General features: G+C 46.0%; 1 protein-coding gene across 1 annotated transcript in view; it reads left to right on the top strand.

The window, feature by feature from the left end:
- The window catches only part of DENND11 (DENN domain containing 11), a 33,148-nt gene extending 6,907 nt beyond the window's left edge, over positions 1 to 26,241 (top strand). Inside the window, exons 2-9 of the mRNA XM_090286823.1 lie at positions 6,640 to 6,739; positions 7,737 to 7,895; positions 19,985 to 20,138; positions 21,640 to 21,778; positions 22,761 to 22,892; positions 23,070 to 23,220; positions 23,819 to 23,887; positions 25,907 to 26,241. Of these exons, the coding sequence (XP_090142949.1) occupies positions 6,640 to 6,739; positions 7,737 to 7,895; positions 19,985 to 20,138; positions 21,640 to 21,778; positions 22,761 to 22,892; positions 23,070 to 23,220; positions 23,819 to 23,887; positions 25,907 to 26,102 (1,100 nt within the window). The 3' untranslated portion in view covers positions 26,103 to 26,241. The remainder of the gene's footprint in view (positions 1 to 6,639; positions 6,740 to 7,736; positions 7,896 to 19,984; positions 20,139 to 21,639; positions 21,779 to 22,760; positions 22,893 to 23,069; positions 23,221 to 23,818; positions 23,888 to 25,906) is intronic.
- The last annotated feature ends 765 nt before the right edge of the window (positions 26,242 to 27,006 follow it).

Below are 27,006 nucleotides of genomic sequence, written 5' to 3'. Positions count from 1 at the left end.
TAACCTACGTTAATTTAGCTATTAGCTTTTTGAAAATTTTATTTTAGAGCAGTTTCAGGCTCATACAAAAACTGAGCAGAAAGTATAGAGTTCCTATATACTGTTGTCTCCCCTATTCCCAACATGTTGCATTAATGTGATATATTTGTACAGTTGGTGAGCCAATATTGATACATTATTTTTAACTGAAGTCCATAGTTTACTGGGTTCACTCTTTGTGTTGTACTTTGTATGGGATTTGAAACATATACCATGTTATGTATCCCCCATAACAGTAGCATATAGAATAGTTTTACTGCCCTAAAAATCCCATGTTCCAGCTACTCATGACTTCTTACCCCTGATCTTTTTACTATTTCTATAGTTTTTTTTTTTCTTTTCCAGAATGTCATATAGTTAAAATCATATATCAGACTGTCTTCTTTCACTTCATGTCTTTTCATGGCTTGTTGGCTAATTTCTTTTTATTGCTGAATAGTATTTTATTGTATGGACATTCCAGTTTGTTTGTCCAATCACCTATCAAAGGACATCTTGGTTGCTTCCAGTTTGGGGCAATATGAATAAAACCTCTGTAAACATTCATGTGCAGGCTTTTGTGTGAATATCAGTTTTCAACTCATTGGATAGATACAAAGGAACATGACTGCCAGACTGTGTGCTAAGCGTGTGTTTAATTTGGTACGACGCCACCAGACTGTCTTCCCAAGTGGCTGTGCCCTTTGCGTCCCCACCAGCGATGGCAGAGAGGGCGCTGCTCCACGTCCTCATTTAGAGTCTTCGGTGTTTCCGATCTTGGCCATCTAATAGTTGTGTAGGCGTATCTTGGTGTTTGAATTTGCATTTCCCTGATGACATATGATGTTGAGCATGCTTTCATATGCTCGTTTCCTGTCTATTTATCTTCTTCGGGAGATGTCTGTTCCTGTCTTTTGCTCATTTTTTAAATCGGGTTGTTTGTTTTCTTAATGTTGAATTTTCAGATTCCTTTGTGTATTTTGGATAAAAGCCTTGATGAGCTATGTTTTTGCAGATATTTTCTCCCAGTCTGTGGCTTGTCTTTTGTCCTCTTAATAACTTCTTTCACAGAAGTTTTTAATTTTAATGAAGTACAGCTTATCAGTTTGTTTCTTCGTAGATCATGCTTTTGTTGTTGTACCTAAACTCATTGCCAAACCCAAGGTCACCTAGATTTTCTCCTATATTCCAGAAATTTTATAATGTTGCCTTCTACATATAGGCATGCTATGAATATTGAGTTAATTTTTGTGAAAGGTGCAAAGTAGGTGTCTAGATTCATTCTTTTGCATGTGGATGTCCAGTTACTCAGCACAGTCTGTTGAAAAGACTCTTTTCTGCATTGTATTGCCTGTGCTGCTTTGGCAAAGATCAGTTGACTGTATTGTTCTGGATCTATTTCTGGGTCCTCGTTCCGCTCCATTGATCTAGTTGTGTAATCTTTCTAATATTTTGCCAATACCACATTTTTTGGGGGGTGATATATGTTTTTATATCTAACAACTTAAGAATATGCATTGTTCTCACCTATACATGGAACATTTATAAAAATTGATATGTCAAAGAGATCACATAAAAAAAATTCAAAAATACTATAAGGAATGCTATTTGACTACAACACAATGAAATTAGTAGTGTAAAAAGATAAATTTTAAAAATTCCCCATGTATTTGAAAATTTAAAAACACTCTAATTAATGCAAATTTAAAATACCTAGAACTGAATGATATGAAAATATTACATAGCAATATTTGAGATAAACAACGGCGGAGTTTTAAAGAAAATTTATATTTTAAATACATTAGAAAAGAAAATTTTTAAAAGAATGAGCTAAGTGTTCATTTTATGAAGTTAGAAAATGAAGAGAATAAACTAAAAGGAAAAAATACATTAACCCTTTAAGGTAATCACTGTAAGCGATGCTGACAAATTTTCCCAAAAGTGCCAGTGTTGCTCCCAGTGACTCCTTTTTTGATGGCTATAAATGTAAACAACAATGGAATAATTTGTATTTTGTGTTTTGTTCTCTTTTTTTGTACCTCACGTTATATATTGATATAATTTTTTTCTCATGTTAATCCAAATTTTGAATTAACAGATGGCACTCAAAGGGTTAAAAAGAATAGATTTCCATGTACACAGTAAAGACCTGCTAGGATTTTTTTTTTTTTTAATCGCAGTTTGCATTCAGTACTATTTTGGACCAGCTTCAGATGTCCAGCTTAGTGGTCAGACAATCATATACCCTATAAAGTGCTCTCCCTGTTATCCCAAGCAGCCACCTGGCACCATACATAGTCACCACAATGGCATTGGCTGCACTTGACATGCCTGTGACTATTTTGTGACTACCTATTTGTACTTGCTAATCTCTTCACCTTTGTCACCCAGTCCCCCAACCTCACTCCTCTCTGGCAACCATCAGTCTGTTCTCTATGAGTCTGCCTCAGTTTTTCTTTTCTTTTTTTTTTTTGGTTTACTTATTCTGTTCTTTAGATTCCACATATAATGAAACCATATGGTATTGGTCTTTCTCTGACTGACTTATTTCACTTAGCATAATACCCTCTAGTTCCATCCATGTTGTCCCAAATGGTAAGATTTTATGCTTTTTCATGCCTAAGTAATATTCCACTGTATATATGTACTACCAGTTTTTACACAGTCGTCTATCAAGTTCCCTATGTTTATTTTTTCTTTGTTTCCTTTGTATTCCACACTGTCTTGATTACTATGGTTTTATAGTAAGTCTTAGAATTGGGTAGTATCAGTCCTCTCACTGTTTTTCTTTAGTATTGGGTTAGCCAAAAAGCTTATTTTTTTTAATGCATGATGGCTCTAGCAGTGCTTAGTTGTCTTTAACTTCATTTGAAACACTTTTGCTAGATTGTATTGTAAGAGCTGTCATATCAGCGTGCATTTAAAAAATACTTATCAAAATTGGTGAATTTTTGTGCAGCCATTTTAATATTGAAAATGGAACATTTAATATTGAAATGCAACATTTTTGGTGTATTGTTCTTTATTATTTCAAGAAAGGTAAAAATGCAACCGAAATGTAAAAAAGGTTTGTGCAGTGTGTGGAGAGGGTACTGTGACTGATTGAATGTGTCAAACGTGGTTTGTGAAGTTTCTTGGTACTGTTGACATTTTGGCCAGATAATTTTGTGCTGTGCAGCTGTCTTATGCATAGGAAGATGTATAGCAGCACCCCACCCACTAGAAGCCAATAGCAGGAGACAGCAGACATTCTCAAAATATCCAAGTCAGTAAAGTTATTGGTGAAAGTGAAAAATGTGTTTTTTATGAAAAAAACTAAATGGACTTTTTGGCCAACCCAATATAATAATGTTGGCTATTTGGGGCCTTTTGCCTTTTCATATAAATTTTATAATTTATTTTTCAGCATCCACAAAATAAGTTGCTGAAGTTTTGATTGAAGTTACCTTGAATCTATAGCAAAGCAAATGTGAAACTTCCTCTGCTCAAATTTTTCCATAAAATATCATTTACGTTGACACAATTTAGTAAGCAGTACATCAGAACTGACCGTATACAGACATAGATAGACTTTTTTTCCTGAGCTGTTTGAAAGTAAACGCAGACATGATGATTCTTCACTTCTGAGTACTTGTGCATAAACCCCTTAAGAAGAAGGATATTTACCTATACAACCACAATTATTGCCTCTAGGGTAATAATTAGCATTAATCCATCAACTAGCTTTTAAACAACATGCCCATCCTCAAGAAAGCTGAGGGTGTTTTCTTTTGTTTTTAATGTCTGTCCTGTGCAAATCACTGTGCTGTGTTGGAACGTGAAGATAAAGAAGCCACGTTCCTGCCTTGAAGAAGTTCCGTCTCTGGGGAGACAGACGTCTAAGACAGTGGCGATAGGCTGGGAGGAGGGCCCCGGTAGTCTGTCCACTTCCCTTTCACTCAAGGAGTGGGTCGGCAGCACTGTCCTTTCTGTGGGATAAGGAACTCTTCCAGGGTGGGGCTCTGAAGCTGGGCTCAGTGCCATGATTCGTCAGCCTGAGGGATGCGCATTTATCTAAACATAAAGAATATAATGAACAGGATGCCGTTCAACCCCTCCGACTCTTTCCATTTCTATATGTTAAGAAGAAGGCCAGGCATGGAGGAACCAGGAGGGAGGCTTTGATAACAGGGACTCAAGTCCATCGGTCAGCTATGTTATGTAAGACATGGGTTCAGCCATGAATACCAGAGACTCAAATTAACAGAGGGTTGATAAAGACAGGGTTTTCTCTATCAGGTATCAGGCAGGAGATTGCTGGCCCAGGGCTGGCATGCTGGCTCCGATCCATGAGGTCATCCAGGGACTCACGCTGGCTCTTGCTCCTTTGCCCACTCCATGACGTGTGGGCGGAGCCCTCCCCTGTGTGGAATGTCACCATGTATACATTCCAGGCAGCAGGATAGAGGAAGGGGCGGCCTTCTCCTTCCCATTAAGGCGTCTTTTGGAAATGACACACCTCACTTCTGTCCATATCTCATTGGCTAGAATTTACTCATATAGCCATACCTATATGCAAAGAAAGTACTGAGAAACCTAGCTGTCATTTGGTTCTGTCCCCTATAAGAAAGGAAGACTGGCTACGGAGGGTCAACTTGCAGCCCCTTAGATATTAACATTTCTTTTTTTAAAAATGCCTTCTATAAAATGTACCTTAGATGCCCCTTAAAAATAGGTTTATTGGCCAAACAATTGTGGAAATATTAAACACTGTATTCATTTCATAGAGAGTCACAGTGCAGAGGGACATATAAAGATCTGAGAACTTAAACAAAGGTTGTTTGGCTAAAATCCCTTTTAAAATTTTTGTTTTATTTTTATTTTTTTGCAGAAGCCCTGTCAACCTAATTTTGAGAATTATTGACGTTTTCTAGTTTGCCGTGGTGCGAGCATTTTTACAGCAGTTCTGCTAGTGACGGAGTTGACAGAAATGTGTGCACGCTGTGCCAGTCAAGGTTTAATCCGAGAGACAGAGGCGGGAACTTGACATTACACAGTGTGGCAGCTGGGCAGACTCGGGGGGTAAAGCTGTTGTCTTTGTGTCTGATAACGGAGGTTGGAGTGTCCTGGGGGGGCAGTTATGGAAGAAGGGAGTAAAATCAGGAAGAAAGAGAACAAGCTGGAACTGATGAGGACGGACGGGAACCTGGGTCAGTCCGTCCCTGCCTCCACTTACAAGGGGGTGTCCTGATGAAGCTGACACCCAGCGCTATGGGACCAAATGCACTCCTGGCTCAGGAGCCAGGGAAGCTGAAAGAGGACCCAGGGGAGGGTGAGTCCAGCCTCAGCAGACCAGGCTGCCACCCCACGCTGTGCGCTGCCTGGTGCTTCTGCACCAACCAGATGTTAAATACATCATGGCCACTGCTTCACTTCCGCCTCCCCAGTCTGGACCGGAGACCTCCGGGGAAGGGAGTTCTGAGAAACGGCGCTCAGCCGATCCATGCGTATTTACCAGGTGGCTTACAGCAGATCTGTTTGTAATAGCAGTAAATTGAAAATAAGCTAAATATGTATGAATGGTTAAGTCAATATTGTTACATACATCGTCGGCAGCCGTCCGTTTCGAGAGACGATGGTGTAGCTTCTTAAGAGTCTATCTGCACCGCCGAGAATGGCTGTGCAGTCCGACTCGGGAGTGACACGGTATCTGTCTCCTCCCGTGTTGAATCGACATCTTGCGATGACGCTGGAGTGTCCTCTCCAGTGGAGCTGAAGCTACAGAGCCTGGGCAGGGTGATATGGAGGGTCTGCTGTTGCCCATGCAGAAGACCCCCCCTCTCTTCGCAGCTGAAGGGTCCAAGGGAAAGACAGAGTCAATACAGCTTGGCTTCAGGTGCGCCGCAGGAGTTGCCGGTGTTGACTACAACGTCAAACCGCCTTAGGGACTCCGGCTCCGGATTTTCTGTCGGGGTTTACTCCCTTAGCCTTTCCCCTGAAGAGGTATGCCGCAAGGCAGCGGAGGTTTTTTGGAGTCAGAGTTTTCCTTCTCTGATGTGCCCTGACTGGAAGATCGAACCAGCGACACTTAGCTCGCAGGCCGACGCTCAATCCACTGAGCCAAACCAGCCAGGGCGGATTAATATAAGTATATACATACATAGGATGGAGGTAATGGATGCACAAACTATTGCTCCAGGCACCAACATGGATGAATATGGCAAAAAATATATTGAGCGAGAGAAAACAGACACAAAAGAATGCAAGCTAGGATCGCATTTATAAAATTTTAAAAACAGCAAAGCTAACGTATGGCGTTGGCAATCAGGACAATGGTCACCTTGGGAGAGGGTTAGTGACTCGGAGGGGGCACGAGAGAGACTACTGATGTGCAGATAAGGTTCCACATCTTTGGGTGCTGGTTACGTAGGTACGTGCACGTTGGGGAAACTCTTTGAGTCGTATAGTTATGATAGCACTTTGTGTAGTATTTTTGTATACATAGTACAGCGTTTAGGTAAACCGGAAGCTTTACAAGTTACTGAGTACATTTCTTGAGAAGCTGTGTGAGCTGGGCCTGCACTCGGCCTTTCTCTTTGCGTGGTTTTGTTTCTTTTAACCTGTGTTCTCCCTTCCCCACAGGAAACATGGTTGAATGGTGTTTACCTCAAGATATTGACCTCGAAGGTGTTGAGTTCAAGTCTATGGCCAGTGGGTCCCATAAAATCCAGTCTGATTTCATGTGAGTACTTCTGAGTATAAGTCTTCTCTGTATCATCTTCTCTCCATCCTATCCTTTCCCCAGAACATAAGAGTTCTTATCAGGGGGTCTGTAGGAAGTGTGTCTAAATGCCCTGAAAAAAAAAAAAAAATATATATATATATATAGTTTTGTGTTTCTAACATTTTTCTAGCAAGAAAGTCCCTACCTTTCACTAGGTTCTCAATGGATTTCATGACCCTAAAAAGTTAAGAACTATAATAGAAGTTCTCTCCCTTTCTAAGACTTGTTTAGACCTCCCTGGAAGTTTGGCTTTAAGGAAAGCATCGGGTTTTGGTTTCCTTTCAGATAACTCAGGCTATTTATGTGCTAAAACTTGAGATTCCAGCTTTAAGAAAGGCCAGTTTATAGTCCTGGGCAATTAAGATTCTTGGAAAGAGGAGCAAAGGGAAAGAACGCAAGGGTGATGAAGTCACTTTAATCTTCTTCTTGGGCCGAAGCCTTGGCCAATCAGTGTGAGAAAGAGGAAGGAAATGAGACAGCCCTGGTCACATGCTCGGGTAAAGCTGGCAGGGCCCCAGGAAATGAGGAGAGAGCCAACGTGGTTTATGCTAATGAAGCGGAATGCTGGTTCGAGCCTGGCCTGAGGATGAATCTTTGCTGATGAATCTTCGTACTAAGTTGTTAGCTGTTATGCAGGAGAAGAGAAGGGATATTTCATGGTCACAGGCAATTGAGTAGCAGGCCTGCCAGAGATCCGTCCTGGTTCCAGCTGGATGACCCCTGGCGAGTTCCATAATTTGTTTGAGCCTAGGATGTTTCCTTTGCGAGGCTGAGCAGCTTAGGCTAACTGTTCCCCGGAGATTCTCACAATGTGCTTTTTAGGCTGAGCTGGCTTTCTCCCATAGAGCCCCGGACACAGTTATTTCCTTGGGGCCTGCATCACACATGAAAAACAAAGCGAAACAGAATCTCTCTCCCTGATTTTGAAGCACACGACATACCTGGTCTGTTCTAGCTATTTCCGGAAGGGGCCCTTCTTCGGCCTGGCCTGCTTCGCCAACATGCCGGTGGAGAGCGAGCTGGAGCGGGGAGCACGCATGAAGTCTGTGGGCATCCTGTCTCCGTCCTACACCCTGCTTTACCGGTACATGCACTTCTTGGAGAACCAGGTTCGGTATGTGGCTTTCCTACCTACGTGTGCCGGGAGGGGAAGCAGCGGGGACCTGCCAGCTGGTGCCTTGATGAGCCCTCAGCCTTCATGGCCGTGTGCCAGAGTAACAGGTGCCTTTCCAAGGACACCCACGCCCCGTTTCAGGCCCTGGGGGCAGGTCTTTTTGTTTCAGCCAACATCCTGCATAATCATTCTTCATACTATAATGAAAGCCGGGTAGATTTTGCCTCTCATTTATTTTGATATTGTCATCAATTTGGTCTAATTAAATAATTTGCTGTCCTGGACATGATCTTTGTTTTCCTTGTCACAATAACAGCCACCTTGCTCCAGGGAGGCAAACAGACTCTTAAGTTCTTTTAAGCCTAGTCATTTATGATTTAGGGTAATTATTATTATTTTGGGTAACAGAAAGGGTATTCTTGGCAGATCCAGCAAAACTATTAGTCATTTAATAATCTTTTTCATTGGGTAAGTATTCCAGTTAAATTTGAGATTTTAGAGGGAGAAATCTGTCCCTATTCCCTAAAGCACTGTTAAAATTTGAGTACATTTGCCTCTTTTCTGACATGTGTGTGTGTGTGTGTATGCACTTTTAAAAAATATATCCTTGGCATCATACTCCATATATCACTTGTGCTTTTAAAATTTATCATTATTTTGATTTTTAATATAATAATCTTTCTTGATCATTATCTTTGAAAGAACATGAAATTGTTTGTGGGAGGGCATGTTTATTTAAAGATTTATATAGAAGTACAGATGAATTTGAAAAACCCTCCCAAATCTTACCACTCAGAGAGCTATCCATTCTCAATATGCAGTGAATGCCATTCTAAAATAGAAATAATTTTATAAAAATAGGATTCATATTTTATGAAGATTTCGTTTTATCAAATAGCAAGCTATTTTCATGAGATATATTTAATTTTACTTGTATCTATTAGGAAAAGAGGAAATGAAACTAAAGGAATTTTCAAACTTTAAGGGAATTTTTTTTCACAATAAGATATGTTATTTCTTGATCTATTCCTCCAAAGTTAAGAAAAAAGGTGATGAAAAAACATGAAGATATGGTGTCACTCTTATTTTCATAGACAAAGAACATGTACAGTAAAATGCAGAAATCTTTGTATGGGTGTCATTGGTTTTTAAATTGTTTCAGCCGATGACAGTCTATTAGCTTAGATTTCTTCCCAGCTCTCCTCCCCTACATCACATCTCAATTTTTATAGATTGCAAGATCCAGGACACGTAGTTCTGTAATCATAATTCCCACAGTTCTCCAGCCTCGGTGTATATTTCCAACCACGTCCAGGACTCCACATGGCTTGCTCCACTCCTACGTTCCTGACTGATTTATTTCTGGGTTGGCTGGATTTTGCCGTCAAGCACTTTTTTGTTTTTCCCATGAAAGGATCATAGGTGCTGCCTTCTCTGAGGTCCTGTCTGCTTAATTATATTGGCCTGTTACCTTTATGGTCGGCCGGTGATAAGATGCTTGAGTCTTTCTCTCTTCCTCTCAGGACGCTGCACAGAACGCTGTGCTGTCTTCTACTATTAATTGTCCCAGAGAAGTTGCTTCCGTCTGGGTACCTTAGATTTTATCTTTATCTCTGCTGTTTCTGAACTTGTTATTTTTTCTGGGATTGTTTGTCCCCTTGGATCTACAGATATGTCTTTCATTTTTAATTTCAGGAATGTTTCCTTCTATAATAAAATATTCAACCTTTTCATTCCATTCTTTTCCTTCTTCGGGAGTACCAGGTATGCATATGTTTTCTCCAGATTATCATTTTGGTGATTATTTTAATAGCTATGTAATGCTAGAGCTGGCCCAAAAGTTTACCTGATTATTCCCTAGGGTTGAGCATTTAGCATGTTTCTAACTTCTCTACATATCGGAGCTGTGGTGAACAGCTTCATGCATATATCTTTTTCTCTAGTTGAAATATTTATCCAGGTTTATGTTTCAAAAGTAATGTTATGGAGTCAAAGAAACATTTTTATTGGGATCCTGACACTTTTAAAAAAATGTTATTTTTTGAAAAAAATTTATTTCTCAAATAGGATGTACATTCTAAAATTAGGGTCCTGGCTGAATGATGATAACAGAGGCTCCAAGATATAATGACTCAAATAAGATAGAAGGTTCCTCTCCTCATGGAACAGTCTATAGAGAGAGGCAGGTGATCAGGGCGGGCAGCCTGCTATTCCCTACAAGTGTTCAGGGACCCACGCTGCTTCTGTTAGTACTCCACCGAGTCCTACGAGTGTTTTCTGTACTCTGAGCTGTTCTTCTCTAGAGTCCACGGCTGCTCCCCACTACTGCTAGTGTGCATTCCAGCCCACAGGGCAGAGGAAAGCCCCAGAAGTTGCCTGCCTCAGTCCTCACTCCATTGCCACGCTCTCAGTCACAGGGACACAGTCACAGCAGGGGAGACTGGGAAAGGTTGGCTCTAGGTAGGCGACCTTGTGACCAATTAAAATGCTGGGGCTTCTATTACCAACAGAAAGTGGGAAGAATGAATTGGGGGTGGGGAGGTTAGCAACCCCTGCTTCCGTTTGCCCCTCTGGCTACCGAGCTATCCCTGTGCACTCTTCTTCCCACGCGTGGAGGACATTTTCCCCACCCCGAGAGAGACGTGGAGGTCCATTCCGTGAGTGCCTCAGGCTAAGATTCAGGATTTCTGTGTGGTATGAGGCAGTCCTTTTCATTAGAGGAGGGCATGCTCCTCCTTACTAAAACCCTATAATCGAAGAGACAAGTCCGTCCATTTTCCACCTCCCAAATGCAGTGTGGAAGCTAGACTAGAAGCCCCCACATGAACCCCTCTTGGAAATGGGAAGAATGAGAAATGCAAGCATTAGTCCGTAACAGTGACGCGACCCCACTGAGCCGGGGCCGCAGAGCTGGTCCTGACTGAGCAGCACACCCGTGGCTGCCCTTGGCTCTGCTCTCCAGACCCCTGTAGTCCGCTTTCCTGCATGGCCCCTTCTGAACCACTTCTTAGGGCTGCATAGCTTTTGAACACTTTTTCTGCTAGTGTATATTTGGGGGTCTAGTGGTTTCTTTAAAGGTTGAAAAGTCACAGAGTTTTATAGGCCAGGCATGTAACAACACAGACCCCTTAAAAACCAAATAGGAATTTCTGGCCAAGATGGAGGTGTAGACAGACTCACTGCATCTCCCTCCACAACTGAGAAGGAAAACAACTGCCTCAAAACTAGAGACAACCAGAAGTTCCAGAAAATCGAGCGGCATGGAAGTCCAGCAAACAAAGGTATAAAGAAGAAATACTCATCCAGACAGGTAGGAAGGGCGGAGCCGGGGCAGAGAGGACACGGTGTGGTGGTGGCGGTGGCGGTGCCGGCGGCGGCGGCGGCGGCGGCGGCGGCGGCGGCGGCAGCAGCAGCAGCAGCAGCAGCAGCAGCAGGAGCAGGCTAGCAGAAAGCACAGTCACATGTTTTGAAAAGTTGGGAGGGACACCTGGGGAGCATTCCCAGCAGCAGACCAGACCGCGCAGCTGAGGTTCCAGCACTGGGGAAATCAAGCCTCATTACTTCTGACTGTGAAAACCAGTGGGGGTTGGGACGGAGGCAGAAACTGCTGGTCTCTCAGCAGACTCCACTTGTTTAAAGGGCCCCCACAGTTCTAGAACATCCACAGACCCGCCCACTCTGGGAACGATGGCCAGGGCATCAGCTAGAGAGACACTAGTCCCATACGGAAGTGGGAGAAGTGCCTGGAGAAGGGGCAAGTGCTGAGCAAGCAGCATTGTTCCCTCTCTTACCCCTCCCCCACATACAGCGCCACAACGTGGTGAAACAGGTCACCCTTACTGATGAATACCTAAGGCTCCGCCCCTTACAACATAACAGGTGCGACAGATCTACCTAAGACACAGAGGCAAACAAACACAGGAGCCTGTCAAGATGAGGAGACAGAGAAGTATGGTCCAAAAAGGGGAACGGATCAAGGTTTTAGTGGGAGAACTAAGTGACAAGGAGATGGCCAACCTAACAGATGTAGAGTTCAAAACACTGGTGATAAAGATGCTTACAGGCTTGATAGATATGCTTAAGTATGGCAAAGACATAAGGGAAGAAGTGAAGGCTATGCTAAGTGAAACAAAGGAAAATCCACACCAAATCAATGGTGAAGGGAAGGAAACTAGGGTTCAAATAAATGATTTAGAACATAAGAAAGAAAAAAACAGTTAACCATTACAGAATGAGGAAACAAGAATGGAAAAAAATGAGGAGAGGCTTAGGAACCTCTGGGACAACTTTAAACGTGCCAATATCTGAATCATAGGGGTGCCAGAAGGAGAAGAGGAAGAGCAAGAAATTGAAAGCTTATGTGAAAAAATAATGAAGGAAAGCTTCTCAAATTCAGTAAAGGAAATAGACATACAAGTCCAGGAAGCACAGAGAGTCCCAAACAAGCTGGACCCAAAGAGGACCACACCAAGACACATCATAATTAAAATGCCAAAGGTGAAAGATGAAGAATCTTAAAAGCAGCAAGAGAAAAGCAGAGAGTTACCTACAAAAGGGTGCCTATAAGACTCTCAACTGATTTCTCAAAAGAAACTTTGCAGGAAAGAAGGGACTGGCATGAAGTATCCAATGTGATGAAAAGCAAGGACCTACAACCAAGATTACTCTATCCAGCAAAGCGATTATTCAGAATGGAAGGGCAGATAAAGTGCTTCCCAGACAAGATAAAGCTAAAGGAGTTCATCATCACCAAGCCATTATTATATGAAATGTTAAAGGGACTTATTTAAGAAAAAGAAGATCCAAACTATGAACGTTAAAATGACAACAAAATCACAACTACCAACAACTGAATCTAAAACATAAAAACAAAATCCAACTAAGCAAACCAGAACAGGAACAGAATCATAAGTATGGGGATCATTTGGAAGGTTAGCTGGGAGGGGGAAGGGGGAGAAATGGGGAAATGGTGCAGGGATTAAGAAGCATAATTGGTTGGTACAAAATAGATAAGGGAAGTTAAAAATAATATAGGGAAGGGTGAAGCCAAAGAACTTTTATGCATGACCATGGACATGAACTAAGTGGGGGTGGGATTGCTGGAGAGAAGGGGGGTACTGGGCAGAGGGGAGCAAAGGGAAAATAAATTAGGACTACTGTAACAACAGAATCAATAAAATATACTTTAAAAAAAATAGGCTTCTGGTCAGTTTGCTTCCTGCCAGTTTCAGGTCGAAGTACCCACTGCCAAAGATCTCTTCTGGGTCTCAGTTTTTAAGTCGGTGGACTATAGATTAGTTACCAGTCTGTTCTCGGCCCATCCTTCTTGCCCTCATTTTAATGGCAACTACCTGGAGTTTGGACCCTAAATCTCATCTTTACAAATGGTCTGACTCCTGTGTCTGGCCAAGAATAAACAACTAGAGGCTTTGAGAGAAATTCTTATCTTCTTCATTCGGGGTACAGATGCAATTGGCTTTTCTAGTCCCAAATGATTGGAGTCTCAATTAATTTATACTGCAGAGCTCAGAGAGAATACACTGCCCTTAGGCTATATTTCCTTCCATTTCGGTTTACAAATTGGCCAATTCTTGTCTGTTTTCATCTTGCTCTTGGAGTAGCTCACTAAAAACAGCAGGGAGCAAGCAACATTCTATTTCCCACTGCTGCTCCTAATGCTCCAAGTGCAGATGACACAGGACCTGTGTTCCAAGTTATTGAAGTTCTAGTAATTTTTTTTTGCTACAGTATAACAAGGGTCACCAGCTTTTGAGTCTGCAATGTCTATTTTCTTACCACCTTCCCTTGCCAGCTGCTAAGCCAATGCCACAATGCACATTGTGTGCACCGTGGTAACTCACTTCTGGGCACCACTTTCTGCTTTAGCTAGGCTAAGCTGCTATATAACAAAGAGATCCAAAATACAGGGACTCCAACAAGAAAGAAGTACAGCTTTTTTAGTACGATAGTCCCAGAGGGAGAGGAGCACTCCAGTATGGTATGTGGTTCTGTTTTTACTGGGTCATCCTGGGACCCAGGTCTTCGTCTTCTAGAGAAATGTCTTCATCCGCGTGGTAGAAACCTACTCATCATTAGTATGTCACATTCCAGTAGGCAGGAAGGAGAGACAGTAATCCCAGGAACTCGTTGCTTCTGCTCACATTCCATTGGCCACTTCTTAGTTACTAGCCACACCTAGCAGCAAGGAAGTCTGAGAAATGTGGCCCTTAAGTTGGCGGCCATGTGAGCAGCTGAAATTTGGAAGGTTCTATTACTAAAGGAAGAAGAGAGTGGTAGCCTCTACCACTGACATACAATGGAAAGTCTTCAACCAGTTCCCACATCCACCCAGTTTTCCCAGTAATCACTGTTAATGTCTCATGTATCTTTCCAGACTTAGTGCATGTGTCTATACAAATAGAGATGCAGATTCTCATTTCCGCCTTTCCATATAAAAGGTAGCATGTTATACATGCTTTGTACCTTCCCTCTTTCATTCAGCAATATATCTGGGAGGTCTTCTCATCTCTCGTATCTTCAACAATGCGTTTCTTCATTGTTTCTTCCCATTGTAAATGCGCCCTGTATACAAAAATCATGTTTTCAAAAAAAAAAAAATCATGTTATCTTTGTCAAGTCTTATACTGATAGGCACTTGGTTCTCTTCAGTCCTTTGACATTACAAAGAATGCTGCACTGAGCATCCACAAACAAGTATCATTTCGCATGTGAGCAGAATATGTGCACATGAAATTCCCAGAAATGAAATTGGTGGTTCAAAGGGGGATGTGTATGTGTGATGTTAATAGGTATTGTCACATTGCTTTCTGCACAGACTGTACCATTTCGCATGCCCAGCAGTAATGCAGGTGCGTGCTCTTTCCTCACACCACGGCCGTCACAAAGGTAAAAGTTTGGGGTGTTGGTATTCTGCTAGGTAAAGCATAGAATGTGAGTAGTTTTAATTTGCATTTTTATTCTTCTCAGTGAGGTTGAGTTTGAGCCATTTGCCTTTTCTGTGAACTGTTCCCAGCCTTTGCTACATTAGTTGTTGGTTGTTGGCCTTCTAAAAATTAATTTCTAGGAGTTCTTTGTATAATGGGAGATTTGCTCTTTGTCACATAAATTGAAAATATTTTTTTCCACTCCATCATTTATGGTTTAACATTACTCTTTCTGTCATGCAGATTCTCTTCTTCATTGAATTTATTCATCTTTTGCTGGCTTCTAGATTTTGAGTTACAGCTAGAAAGTTTTTCCAGCTTGGTGATGACAGGGGCTCAAGGTGACAGGAGAGAAGAGACCTCAGAACAGAGAATGAGGAAACAGAAGAGGCACTGGGATCAAGGCCCAGGTCTAGGCGGGATGACCATGACACTTGATGACAGCCATGATGTTTATATAAATTAACCACATGTGATTTCTGAAGACACCTAATCTCTGTTTCATATTCATTCTTATTTCTGCTATCCCAAACTGACTTCTTAGTATTTCATCTACAACTCTTAGCTTCAGTATCTTCTAGTTAGTACTTTCTACGACTGTTTCTTAATAATCAGATTATTGGAGAGCTACTTTATAATATTAAAAAAAAAAAGAAAATGGAAGAGGGAGTGTTGTAAAATACAAGGAATTAAGACACATCACTACATTTTTGGACCTTGCTTAGCTCTTGATTCAAACAACTAACTGTAAAACAACATTTTGGGGACAGTTGGTATAATTTGAATGTGGACTGGGTATTAGCTTATATTAAATATTAATGTTGTTAGCTGGGACAATGGCATGATGGTGATATTATTTTTTAAATAGACTTTATCCATTATCCATTAGAGCGAAGAGGGGGAATAGGATATAGATATAATCTTATAGATAAAACATTGATCATAGTTGAAGCTAAGTCATCGATCAATAAAGGATTTATTATTTTCTTCTTTCTACTTTCTGTGTATAATTCAAAATTTCCATAATGAAATGTTTAAAAAGACTAACTACAAAATTAACATATAGTTATTCATAGAAAACTTTGAAAAATAGACCAAAAGCTCAAAGAAAAAAGAACATGATCCCACTAGCTAGACATATGTACTGTTAACATTTATATCCTTCTACTCTTTTCCTTTCCCCATGTATAAATATGTACAAACACAGTATTTTTTTTTAAAAATTCATCATTCAATATTTAAATTTTCTAACTTGATATGTTAACCTTCCAGTATATCATGACTGACAGTCCTCACTATCATTTTGGTGGGTTCATAGCATTTCAGCATATAAATGATCACAATTCCTTTAATTATTTCACCATTTTGGGACTTCTAAGCTGTTTGTTATTTTTCAGCACTATAAAATGAGCATCCTGTAGGTAAATGATTGTTCATAGCCATATATAATTCTTTTGGCCACATTCCTAGAAATGGAATCTTTGGGTCAAAGGGCATATACAGTGTACAACTGAATACAAATTGCAAGTGATCCTTCAGAAGGTGGGTACCATTTGGGACCCGCACTGATCAATGGGAATGTACATTTTTCTGTCCTTGTAAAGCCCAAAGACAGACTGGTTCAGACTGGTAATGAGTCCACGGGAGTGATGGCATGTAGTCCTTGCTCAGAGGCACTTCTTCCTTACACTGATGCCTTATTGCTGGGTGTGGCGGGGGACGGCAGGGAGCGTGGCAGTGGGCTTCTGCATGGTCCCAGAGACGTGTTATCAGTGAAGGGCTGTGGATTTAAGGAGACTGCCAGTGTCTCTGTCTCTGGTCCTGCCCAGGCACCCTCGAATTGGCCCAGAAGCCTGTGCCTCAGATAAGGAGCATATATGATGTCAGTTACAATGTCCAGGTTCTTGGACAGCTTCCATAGATGCTGGGCCTACATTTCCACCTGGCAATGCCTTAATCAGTGCCTCCTTATAGACAAGATGACCTGGAAGGGCTCCTTTTGTATCATCTTTGATGCCCAAGTTACCTTCCGGGACTCTCAGCTTTGCTTCAATACCTTTCCGTGGATCTTCATATTATGGTTTGATGATCAATTTTGTTTATTGCAAAATCTATAGTGTGTTTAAATTTTGAGGCTTTGACACCACAGCCGTTTACCATTGACACAGGAGCTGCCAATTTGTACAGATGTGTGCGTTCCTAATTTACGTTTCATATTCTTGCCTGTTCTCCTCCATCTACCCTGGCTGGTTTGGCTCAGTGGATTGAGCGTCGGCCTGCGAGCTAAGTGTCGCTGGTTCGATCTTCCAGTCAGGGCACATCAGAGAAGGAAAACTCTGACTCCAAAAAACCTCCGCTGCCTTGCGGCATACCTCTTCAGGGGAAAGGCTAAGGGAGTAAACCCCGACAGAAAATCCGGAGCCGGAGTCCCTAAGGCGGTTCGACGTTGTAGTCAACACCGGCAACTCCTGCGGCGCACCTGAAGCCAAGCTGTATTGACTCCGTCTTTCCCTTGGACCCTTCAGCTGCGAAGAGAGGGGGGGTCTGCTGCATGGGCAACAGCAGACCCTCCATATCACCCTGCCCAGGCTCTGTAGCTTCAGCTTCACTGGAGAGGACACTCCAGCGTCATCGCAAGATGTCGATTCAACACGGGAGGAGACAGATACCGTGTCACTCCCGAGTCGGACTGCACAACCATTCTCGGCGGTGCAGATAGACTCTTAAGAAGCTACACCGTCGTCTCTCGAGATGGACGGCTGCCGAACGAATCTCCCCCATCACTTGGGGTATCTTAGAGGTTCAAAGGACAGGATCCTGAACTGTGCTTCTTGTCTACAGGACTCTAACTTAGAGCTCTTCTTTAGAACCTTGGTTCAAGTACAGCATTGAATGCAACCAAACAGAAAAGACAGTCAGTGGAGCAGCAAATCAACAATGAACCTAGACGAAGTGTTATCATTCAGCCTCCTTTAACACAGAAAATATATTATTAAAAATACAATAAAATGATCGTCACTGTTCTTTTTAGGGAAATGAGGTCCTAATGAAAACATCCCTGAACCTAGCCATCTTTGTGTTAAAGACACTGAAGAGTGTCTGAAATCTCCCATCCGCTCAGATAGACAGACACAACTTAGTCACCACGGAGTTCCCATCCGCACATGAGCATTTTGTAAGCCCGAAAGAAATGATTATAAGTGCCCCCTCCAGGGTCATTACCACATCACAACCGCCTAGTGCAAAGCTTAACACAGAATGTTCAGGAACCCCCAAGTTCGAGGGCTGTTTTCAGGGAGAAACTTAGTTTAGTCATCACCTGTTGAATGTAGTTGATTTTTTTTTTTTTCCTTTTTAAAATGTAAATTGGCCGAAGGTCTCTCCCAGGGCTTGCCTAGAATTGTCCCCATTTACATTAGTTCTGAGACCTCCCTGCGTGCCAGGCTAGATGCCGCAGGATATCTGGGAAGAAGGAACCTAAGGTTTTGTGTGAGACTGACATGTCACACACGGGGCGAGCCGCTTTTCCTGCTTGATGTCATTTATACCTCGGAATGACACCACGGTGGTGCCAGTGTCTACTAACAGGCAATATTGGCATGTTAAGGAAAGAGAAAAAAGTGGATTTTGGAAAGCTTAGTAACTTGCCTGCGACCCCACACTGGAGGAGTGGCAGCTGTCGCCTTGACGGGAAAGCTCTGGGTCACGCTGGAGTGGGGATGGGTGGAGGGAGCTGGCTGCCGGCTGGATGACGAAAATCTCGAATCCAAGTGGTTTGTGTCACAAGGACAGTTTGGGGACACTGCCTATGTGAGTCTTCGCTGTTACAGGCCCAGCCGTAATTAGGGGAGCCTCCCCTCACTCAATAAAGCTAGATTTGGGTTCTCTTTTTGTTTCGATATGCTGGAAATTGCAGGGTGCCGCGAAAATACAAATGGGCTAAAAAGGGTGTAAGTGCCGGTTTTGATTCCTCCCTGTATTAGCTTCCCAGGGTTGCCGTAACCCAGCACCAGATGCTGGGCATCTTACCGCAGCAGAAATGTAGTTGCTCCCAGTCCGGCGCCAGAAGAATGGAATCGAGGTGTGGGCAGGGCAGGCCGCCTGAGGCTGGAGACTCTCGCTTCTCTCCTGCGTTGTTGCTGGTGGGGGGCGGCCTCGCCTCCTCAGCTCGTAGATCGTGACTCCTGGCCCCTGCCTTCATCTTCTCATGACATCCTCCTCGTGTGTGTCTCTGTGTCCAAAGTTCCCTCTTATAAAGATACCAGCCCCATTGGATTAGGACTCACCTTAATTTCCTCATTTTAAGTGGATTACCTCTGTATAGACCCTCTCTCCAGGTAAGGCCACATTCTGAGGCCTCCAGCATATTGGTTTTTTTTTTCTTTTTGGGGGGGGACACTATTCAACCCTTAACACCCCCATTAAACATAGTGCCAAATAGTATTCACTGCGCTTCTGCCTTCACCTTGAAGGCAGGAGTCTCCATCCTCCAAATGGCCGGGGGCCTCCATGCAGTGTTCTTGGTTTTGGGATCAGGTGACAGGGCCACCCACTGCCAAGGCCCTGCCATCCCGAGCATGGTGGGGATAGAAAGAGAAGAGATCCTGCGCTTTTTCTTAATTACGTGGTGCAGAAATTCTGAGCCCTGAGTGACATCCTATAATAATTGTTCCCTCTTATTTGAGACACTATGGGGTAAGCTCCCTCTTGTTCTTTTACAACAACAAAGCCAACAAGCAAGTATGATTCTTAAACAAAGGGCAGCCTGAAGCAGGGAATCTGTGGTCTTCCAAGTTACCCCTTCTGGCCCCTGGCCCCGCTCTGCACAGCACACACAGTGGGTCCTCAGCATACCTCACAAGAACACAGGCATTAGTCACAGTCTGTTAATTCCGCCTGTTTCCCATGAGAAGGGGAATGAGTTACAGTGTGGCCTCAGGGAGCAGCAGAACCCACGTTGGAGCTTTCTCCAAGGATCTAATGTAATTCCCAAGGAGGCGTCCTGGGCAACCTCCAAAAGGGGGCCTTTCCAGTGTATCCGGGCCTTGGCCCCGAAGTGTTGTGGCCCTGGGGCGGCGGCGAGGGGGTGGTGCGTGGCAGCGCTGTGGCAGCAGCGGGTCTCACCGTGCCCCTGTGTGTTTGCAGACACCAGCTGGAGACGCCAGGACATTACTCCCATCTGGCTGCCTTCTATGAGGACAAGAAAGGGGTGCTCCACGCTGGTCCCGGGAGAGGTGGCAGCCTGCCCCCCGTCTACTGGCTGCCGTCCATCCACCGGCACATGTGCCCTGAGATGAAGGTGAGGCCTGCCGTCCTCGCATGTGTCCAGGCGCGCGTCGGTGTCCAGTAGTGCTTAATTCTTTCTTTCAATGAATACGGATTTTATGTCTTGGGCTCATGCCCAGCATCTGCTTCTGATGGAGTAGGATTGCTAACTTTAGCATTTGGGTTCTTTTAAAACATAAAGCAAGTTATGTTAGTTAAGCAATGTGCTTTCCAGACACTCCCTAATCACTGTGCCAAGCTGTACTGATAGGCCAGTCCTGGTGGATTCCTCGCGGGGGGGAGGAGGTGGATTTGATTCTGTTGATTGCCTCAAGATATTTTAAAGTCAGACATTTGAGCTCATGATGAAGCATCAAAACAGGTATGATATTTCTTAGTTTTAGTATTTTGGATATGCTTTATTGTATATTTTTTCTGAAGCACTTCACCTTTGTACTAGAATATGTTTGCTTACAGTTAACAAAACACTGAGTCAAGTGTTAGGTGTTGGGAGGGAACAAAGATGACTATGAATCTGAAGCTCCTCCCTGCCTTCCATGTAGCTACTTCAGGGTACACCTCAGCTCCCTGGTAGAGAAATTATGTCATGAGTTTAAGGGGGAAATCTGGGAAGGCGTCTTGGAGGAGGAGGTGGTCCCTGAGGGTTTGGCTAGGCAGGAAGTGAGGGACCCCGACTCCAGACTGATGGAAGGCATGGCCAGTGGTGCTCCGAAATTAATGGTTTAAACCAGTGCGTATTGATTTTCACACAATTTCTGTGGGTCAGGAATCAGGCACGGCTTAGCTGAGTCCTCTGCTTCGTGGTCTCTCGTGAGACCACAGTCAAGGTGTCAGCCAGGGTTGGGGTCCCACAGGGGAAATGTATCCATTTCCGAGCTCATGCAGTTATTGGGAACGTTGAGTTCCTCGTGGACAGTTGGACTGAGGGCCTCCGTTTTGCTGCCTGAGTTGACAGGCTCCTGTGTTTAGTGTGCAAGGAGGGATCGTGGGAGTTGGGGTACAGCAGGGTGTTCCGCCAGCAGGCCCCATGGGTCTTCCTCTCTGTGCAGACACCTCGTTCCACACGGAAGCCAGGTCCCGACACATTTGGGGAGCTAACCTGGGACTGCTGGCTCGTCGTTTTATTCCTTCTGGTGCTCAGTAATGTCTATGCGTTGAACACTCACTGTGGTGTCCTATCACTTCAGAGACACTTTTATGTCTGACCTTTAAGAAGTTATGTCCGGTCCCATTTCCTTGCCACCTCTCGCTCCCAAGTGAAGTAGTTAATGATCCTTGAGCTCGAACTCCAGTGTCGGGAGCTGTTGAATTACGGAAATCTGGTTTCAAGATGAGACTTTGAAAGAGGAAATACCATTCTCCATGGAAGTAGCCCTCCCTGCATCTGTTTGGTTGTATCTCGGGGTTTTTCCCGGGGGGCACAAAGGGGGGGCGCATTCCTGCATTGAATATTTGTCGCAGTGACACTTCTAACAAGCAATTCCTCCCTCTCGCCTCCCTTCTGATCTTTTCAGATCACACACCCAGCTGGCTGCATGTCTCAGTTCATTAAGTTCTTTGGAGAACAGATCCTCATCCTTTGGAAATTTGCCTTGCTTCGGAAGCGCATCCTGATATTCTCTCCCCCTCCTGTGGGCGTCGTGTGCTATAGAGGTACCTGGAGGCCGAGGTCAGGGGCCCTTCCTGCGTCCCCCGGGGCAGAAGCCACCTTCAGTCCTTCCCACTGTTGACCCAGTTCAGAAGAGCTTGGGCCTTATCAAGGGGGTCACAGATGTTGAGTCTGGGCGCGACGTGGCTGGATTTGTGTTTTAGCATGTGGGCGGTGGTGGCGGTGCAGACAGTGGGCTGGGTGACAGCTAAGGGTTAGGATTCTAGCAGAGGGGACGGGTTGTAAATACACTCGTGTTTAAGAGAGAAGCTTGACAGCGCTGGCTGCAGGGCTGGGTTGTAGGGTTCCGATGCGCGTGAGGCTGTAACGGAGGACGAGGCTCGGATGACAAGATCGGTGGGGCCACCAGACGGGGACGAGGAGGAGTAGGCGGTGTGAGAGCTAAGTCTGGGCACGGGGCGTGTGCACTGCCGGCGAGGCCTCGTGCCATGTCCACCCAGCGCCAGTACAGCTGGGTCAGGGCCCTGGGGAGCAGCGGGGCTGCAGAAGAAGTGAGGGTGCCTCCTACCGTGCCAATGACCCCCGGGGGGTGGAATCCCGGGGGGACAGTGAGCGGGCAGGGGCGTGCCAGTGTTGGAGGTGCAGGCGCAGGACGGGCACCGTCAGGGTGGCAGACGGAGAAGACGGAGGGGGAACCGGAAGACGGAAGGGGCACAGTAGGCACGAGTGTAGGGTCAGCGGTGCCAGACCCTAGCAAGCCCAACGGCAGTGAGGACTGCGACCTGTCGCTGGGTTTGACAGGACGTCGCTGGAGTGGCCTTGAGGATACCAGGTTCTGCCGTGGCACCTAAACGTGCCCCACCCTCTCCTCAGAATGCAGGAGTCCTGGTTCCTCGGGTACCAGGACAGCACAAAGCTACACCCTCCGTAGCATCCTGGGTGTGCGGACAACTCAGAGCTGGCCGGCGGGCTCTGTGGGAGGCGGGCTGGGAGGGACAGGTCCCCGGTCACCGTCTCCGCCCGCAGTGTACTGCTGCTGCTGCCTGGCCAACGTCTCACTGCCCGGCATCGGGGGCACCATCGCCGAGTCCAAGCCTTTCTTCTACGTGAGCGTGGCTGACATCGAGAGCCTGGAGGTGGAGATGTCCTATGTGGCCTGTAAGTAAGGGGCCTGTCCCCGTGTCCCTGCCCCAAATCCATGGACAGCCTCCCGGCTCCCCAGGGGCCCTGCTCATGGACTCCAGGCTCCCAGGCTCCTTGTTTCCCCTGGGGGTCAGGCTGATGCCCTTTGGGGACAGCCTCGGGGTTCCCCGGTCCTGACCCCGGGTCCCACAGGCACCACAGAGAAGATTTTCGAGGAGAAGCGAGAGCTGTACGACGTGTACGTGGATAACCAGAATGTGAAGACGCACCACGACCACCTGCAGCCCCTGCTGAAGATCAACAGTGCTGACCGGGAGAAGTACCGGAGGCTCAACGAGCAGAGGTAGCGGGGCCAGGCCAGGGCATGCACAGGGAGCGCACGCGCTGACAGACGGCCCCCAGGCGGGACACCCGAGCCAGGGCCTCTGCCAAGCCCGTCCCATCCACCGCTTCCCTCATGGCTCACCTCTGGCAGTGGTGGGCCCGCTGCCTGGGTGATGGGCGGTGAGGAAGCTGGGCCCCCCGCAGAGCGTCCGGTCGGGCAGCAGACCACGGGGGGTGACTTCTTGCTGACGGACTTCAGCACACCAGGCCTGGAGCGTCTGGTGTGTGCGCCACGGCACGGACCGCTTGCTTGCGCCCCAGCTCCTGTGATTCTCCGCATTTGGTGTTCTTGTGCCAAATGGCCCTCGTTATCCTCCCTACTGGATGGGCAATTAGGAAAGTGTCACTTGCCTAAGGTGACACAGGGCGAGAACCAGGGAGTTTTGACTCCCAGCCTTGTTTGTTCCTTTCCAGTCCCTTCTCTCCCTGCCTTTGGACAGGGTTGGGGGGCTCCTCTGGGTCACCCCCCCTCCTGGGAGGGGGTGGCCTGCCTGATGACCAGGCCGATGGCAGGGTCCTTGCAGCACATGTGGTCTGATGGTGACTCCCCACAACAGGCAGACACTGCTGGACGCCCAGGAGATGGAGGGGGACTACAGCCCATGTGAAGAGGACCTCTTTGTGCTGTGAGTCGCGGGGCTGGGCTGCGGGCCTCCCTGAGGGTCCCTTAACACCAGCGCTGTAGGCCTGCATCCGCCCCACACCACGCTGCAGCCCAGGGACGTCCTTCATTGCCGCTGTCGGTGTGAGAGACGCGCAAACCTGTAGAGCATTCAGGTGGCTTGATTGAGCCAAGTGGACCGTTGCTGGAGAGCAAAATCTCAAATGCTCCAGAGAATGGCAGTTTGCAGCTTATTTTATACGTTAGCATCAAAGGAGAAGATGTTAAGGAGGGTGCATGAAATCCCCTGGTGGTAGGTTAGGGGGCAGGAGAAAGCAAAGCAGGGAAATCGCTGGGATTGGATAAAAGGCAAATGGAGAACCACAGCCTTCTTTTTCATTGGAGAGTACAGGATAGCTAGTAATTAACGTCGCAGCACACGGGGACGGTATGTGGTGGGCCAAGATGACAGAGAGGCTCTGTGGTCTGGTGCTCTGGGGCTGGCCATTGTGTCTTGGGGGTCTGACCTTTGCTGAGGGAGCCATGGGCCTGGGGTGTGGCTACCTGCCATGACCTGCCCAGTTAAGAACTGGTGATCAGCCCATCCCATGTGCTCCTTCCGGTCACTGAGCGTGTCAGGCCTGCCATGGGCTCCCCGACTTCTCAGGTTTATACATGGCCCCTCTTTTGTTCCCACTGCAAAGGGCACTGAGTGCCAGGCTCCACACCGTCAGTCCTGAACCCTGAGATCCTGTTGGTGGGGGACGCAGAGCAGTTAAGAAAAGGAGCAGAGAGTCTGTCGCTCAGGATTCAGGGACGTCCTTTAAATAGAGCAGGTCTTTGCACTGAGTCTTATGGGATAACCTGAAATTTTAACTCTTGCACCTACTGGACTCTCCCTGAGACCTGTTGGTGGTCAGGGAGGTAGCCGGCCTTCATGCCCTTGGAGCTCTGATTTCATTCACATGCAGTTGTTGACATGGTGCTCCGTGATGAGGACAGAACCGCAGCCGCTTCCTGTCTGGGCTTCCTGCCCTCTGTCCTAGGGTGGGGTGGGGAACAGCGCTCGAGTCAGAACGCTTTCTGGCTTTGCGGTTGAAAACTTACTGTTGACAGTTCAACCAAGTGCACTGCTGTAGTTCTAAGTGTGCTTTCTAATGAGCGCTTAGAAAGCTGGGGCTCAGAGATAAAAAGCACCTGGGAATTGAGCAGAGGGCCAGCGGTCACCTTCCCTTGTAGCTGAAGTTGCCGGGCATCCAGAGCTTCCAGGGCACGGGGCACCTTTGCGGGACCCAAAACTCTGCAGGACACAGCAGAGAAGTAGATGCTTAACACCTCCTCCGGACGTGGTTTGTGTGTTCATGTAGTACTAGACATCGCTGATACTGAGGTCATGCCCTGTGCGTAATGAAAAACAATAATCCAAGAGAAGCACGTACGGGTGAGCTGTGGCAGGACTGGTGCCCGCAGCTCCCGCCCCGGCTCCTCGGAGCTCCGCCTGATGTGTGGACGGCCGTGGCGGCCCTGCATGGTCCGCGGTGACTCAGGGGCCACGGTCGCTTCAGAGCCCCTCCCCTGCCGCTGCTCTGGTGACCGAGCGAGGGTGGGCAGGTGCATTTCAGTTCCTCACTTCGTCTTGACTTCAGAACTGCATGATCAACTGTTCGCTTTTTTTTTTTTTTTTTTACTTCCCTTCATGACAAGCAGAAAGAGAGGAATGCAGTCTAGGGGGGCCTCTCCCCGAGACTGTGTTTAAACCTCAACAAAGAGCTTTTCGGCACTCCGGCCATCACCTGCTCAGGGATTTTGCCAATTTTACCGTGATTAATGCCAGTGGTTTCTTTGCAAATCTTAGTAGTGCTTTAATAACCCTTTCATTTAACTTGGATCCTGTTTTCTTTTTTTAAAAGAGATTTCTGGGTTTTGGACCATTTAAAGGTATACTAAGCAAAACACTGTTGTTGGCCCTCCCCGTGTGTGGGCGAGTCGGTGAGCTGCGTCTTCTCCACCCCCCCATCTCCTGTGTCCTGTCTCGTGAATGCAGGTTTTTCCTGGAGCAGAACAACCGGATATTCCAGACTTTGCTGGAGGTGTCCGCCAGTCAGGACAAAACTCTGACAGCCGAGCATGCCCGGGGCATGGGTCTGGACCCCCAGGGAGACCGCAGTTTTCTCATGGACCTGCTGGAGGCCTATGGCATCGATGTCATGTTGGTCATTGACAACCCCTGTTGCCCGTAGGACGAGCGAGCCGGACTGGTGAGCTACTCTCACGTGGGACTTGAGCCCAGGCCCCGGAGGGCTCGTTTTTTATTAGGTTGACACAAAGGAATATTGTTTATACTTCCCATCAGATGTCCTTTTGGCACTCTCCATTCTTCCCGTGCTCTGGAGAGATCAGAGGAGGCCACCGTGGTTGTGTGTCCTGCTTTGTAGGACGCCGGAACCCACCGTGTTCCCGCAGGGCCTGCCTGGTTTGGTCTTCGGCGTTCTTATCAACATTTATTCTCTCATCCCCCAATTGAGTGACTTGAGATGTGGTGGAGGCCCTATATCACTAAGAGTGGGCTGAGCTCTGGAAACACTGGGGTGGACTGTTTAGGAAGTCTGGACGGTCTGTGTCCCTTGATGTACTCAAGAATGGGACCACTGTCTTCCCAGAGTGGCCTTGGATGTCCATCTGTGTGATGGTGGAAGCTAGACCATGACCTTTCAAGGTTTTTATCAGTTCTGGGAGTCCAGTCTTGGGATCAGGTCCATTTTCCTGTTTATTAGGACAAATCTGTGTCTTCTTGTGAGACCTCAAAATGGGACAAGGGGATGTTTCTGACACCAAGTATGAGCTTCTCTAAGGACAGGGTGACAGGCGTTATCAGTCAGCTGACTACTGAAATTGTAGCATGAAGCCTTGAAACGTGCCTCAAAGTTGCTGGTGGCCATTCAATGTCGTATTCTTCTTGGTCAGGGTCCCCACCTCTTGGGATGGGTTGGCAAATTGACAAGGGCCAGTGCTGGCCCTGGAGCTTGTGAGCAAATTCACTTTCCAACTGAGTCTCCTTTAAGGGCTAACCATCCTCTTGGAATCATGTGGGTATTTCCAAATAGTGGCACTTGTTGCCACTGAAGATAGAGAAAATGAGGCGCA

Source organism: Furipterus horrens, unplaced genomic scaffold (assembly GCF_987537825.1).
Source record: "Furipterus horrens unplaced genomic scaffold, mFurHor1.1.pri manual_scaffold_9, whole genome shotgun sequence".
Classification (NCBI taxonomy): Eukaryota; Metazoa; Chordata; class Mammalia; order Chiroptera; family Furipteridae; genus Furipterus; species Furipterus horrens.
Note: the sequence above shows the minus strand (reverse complement) of the source record. Positions and strands in the feature narration are given on the sequence as shown.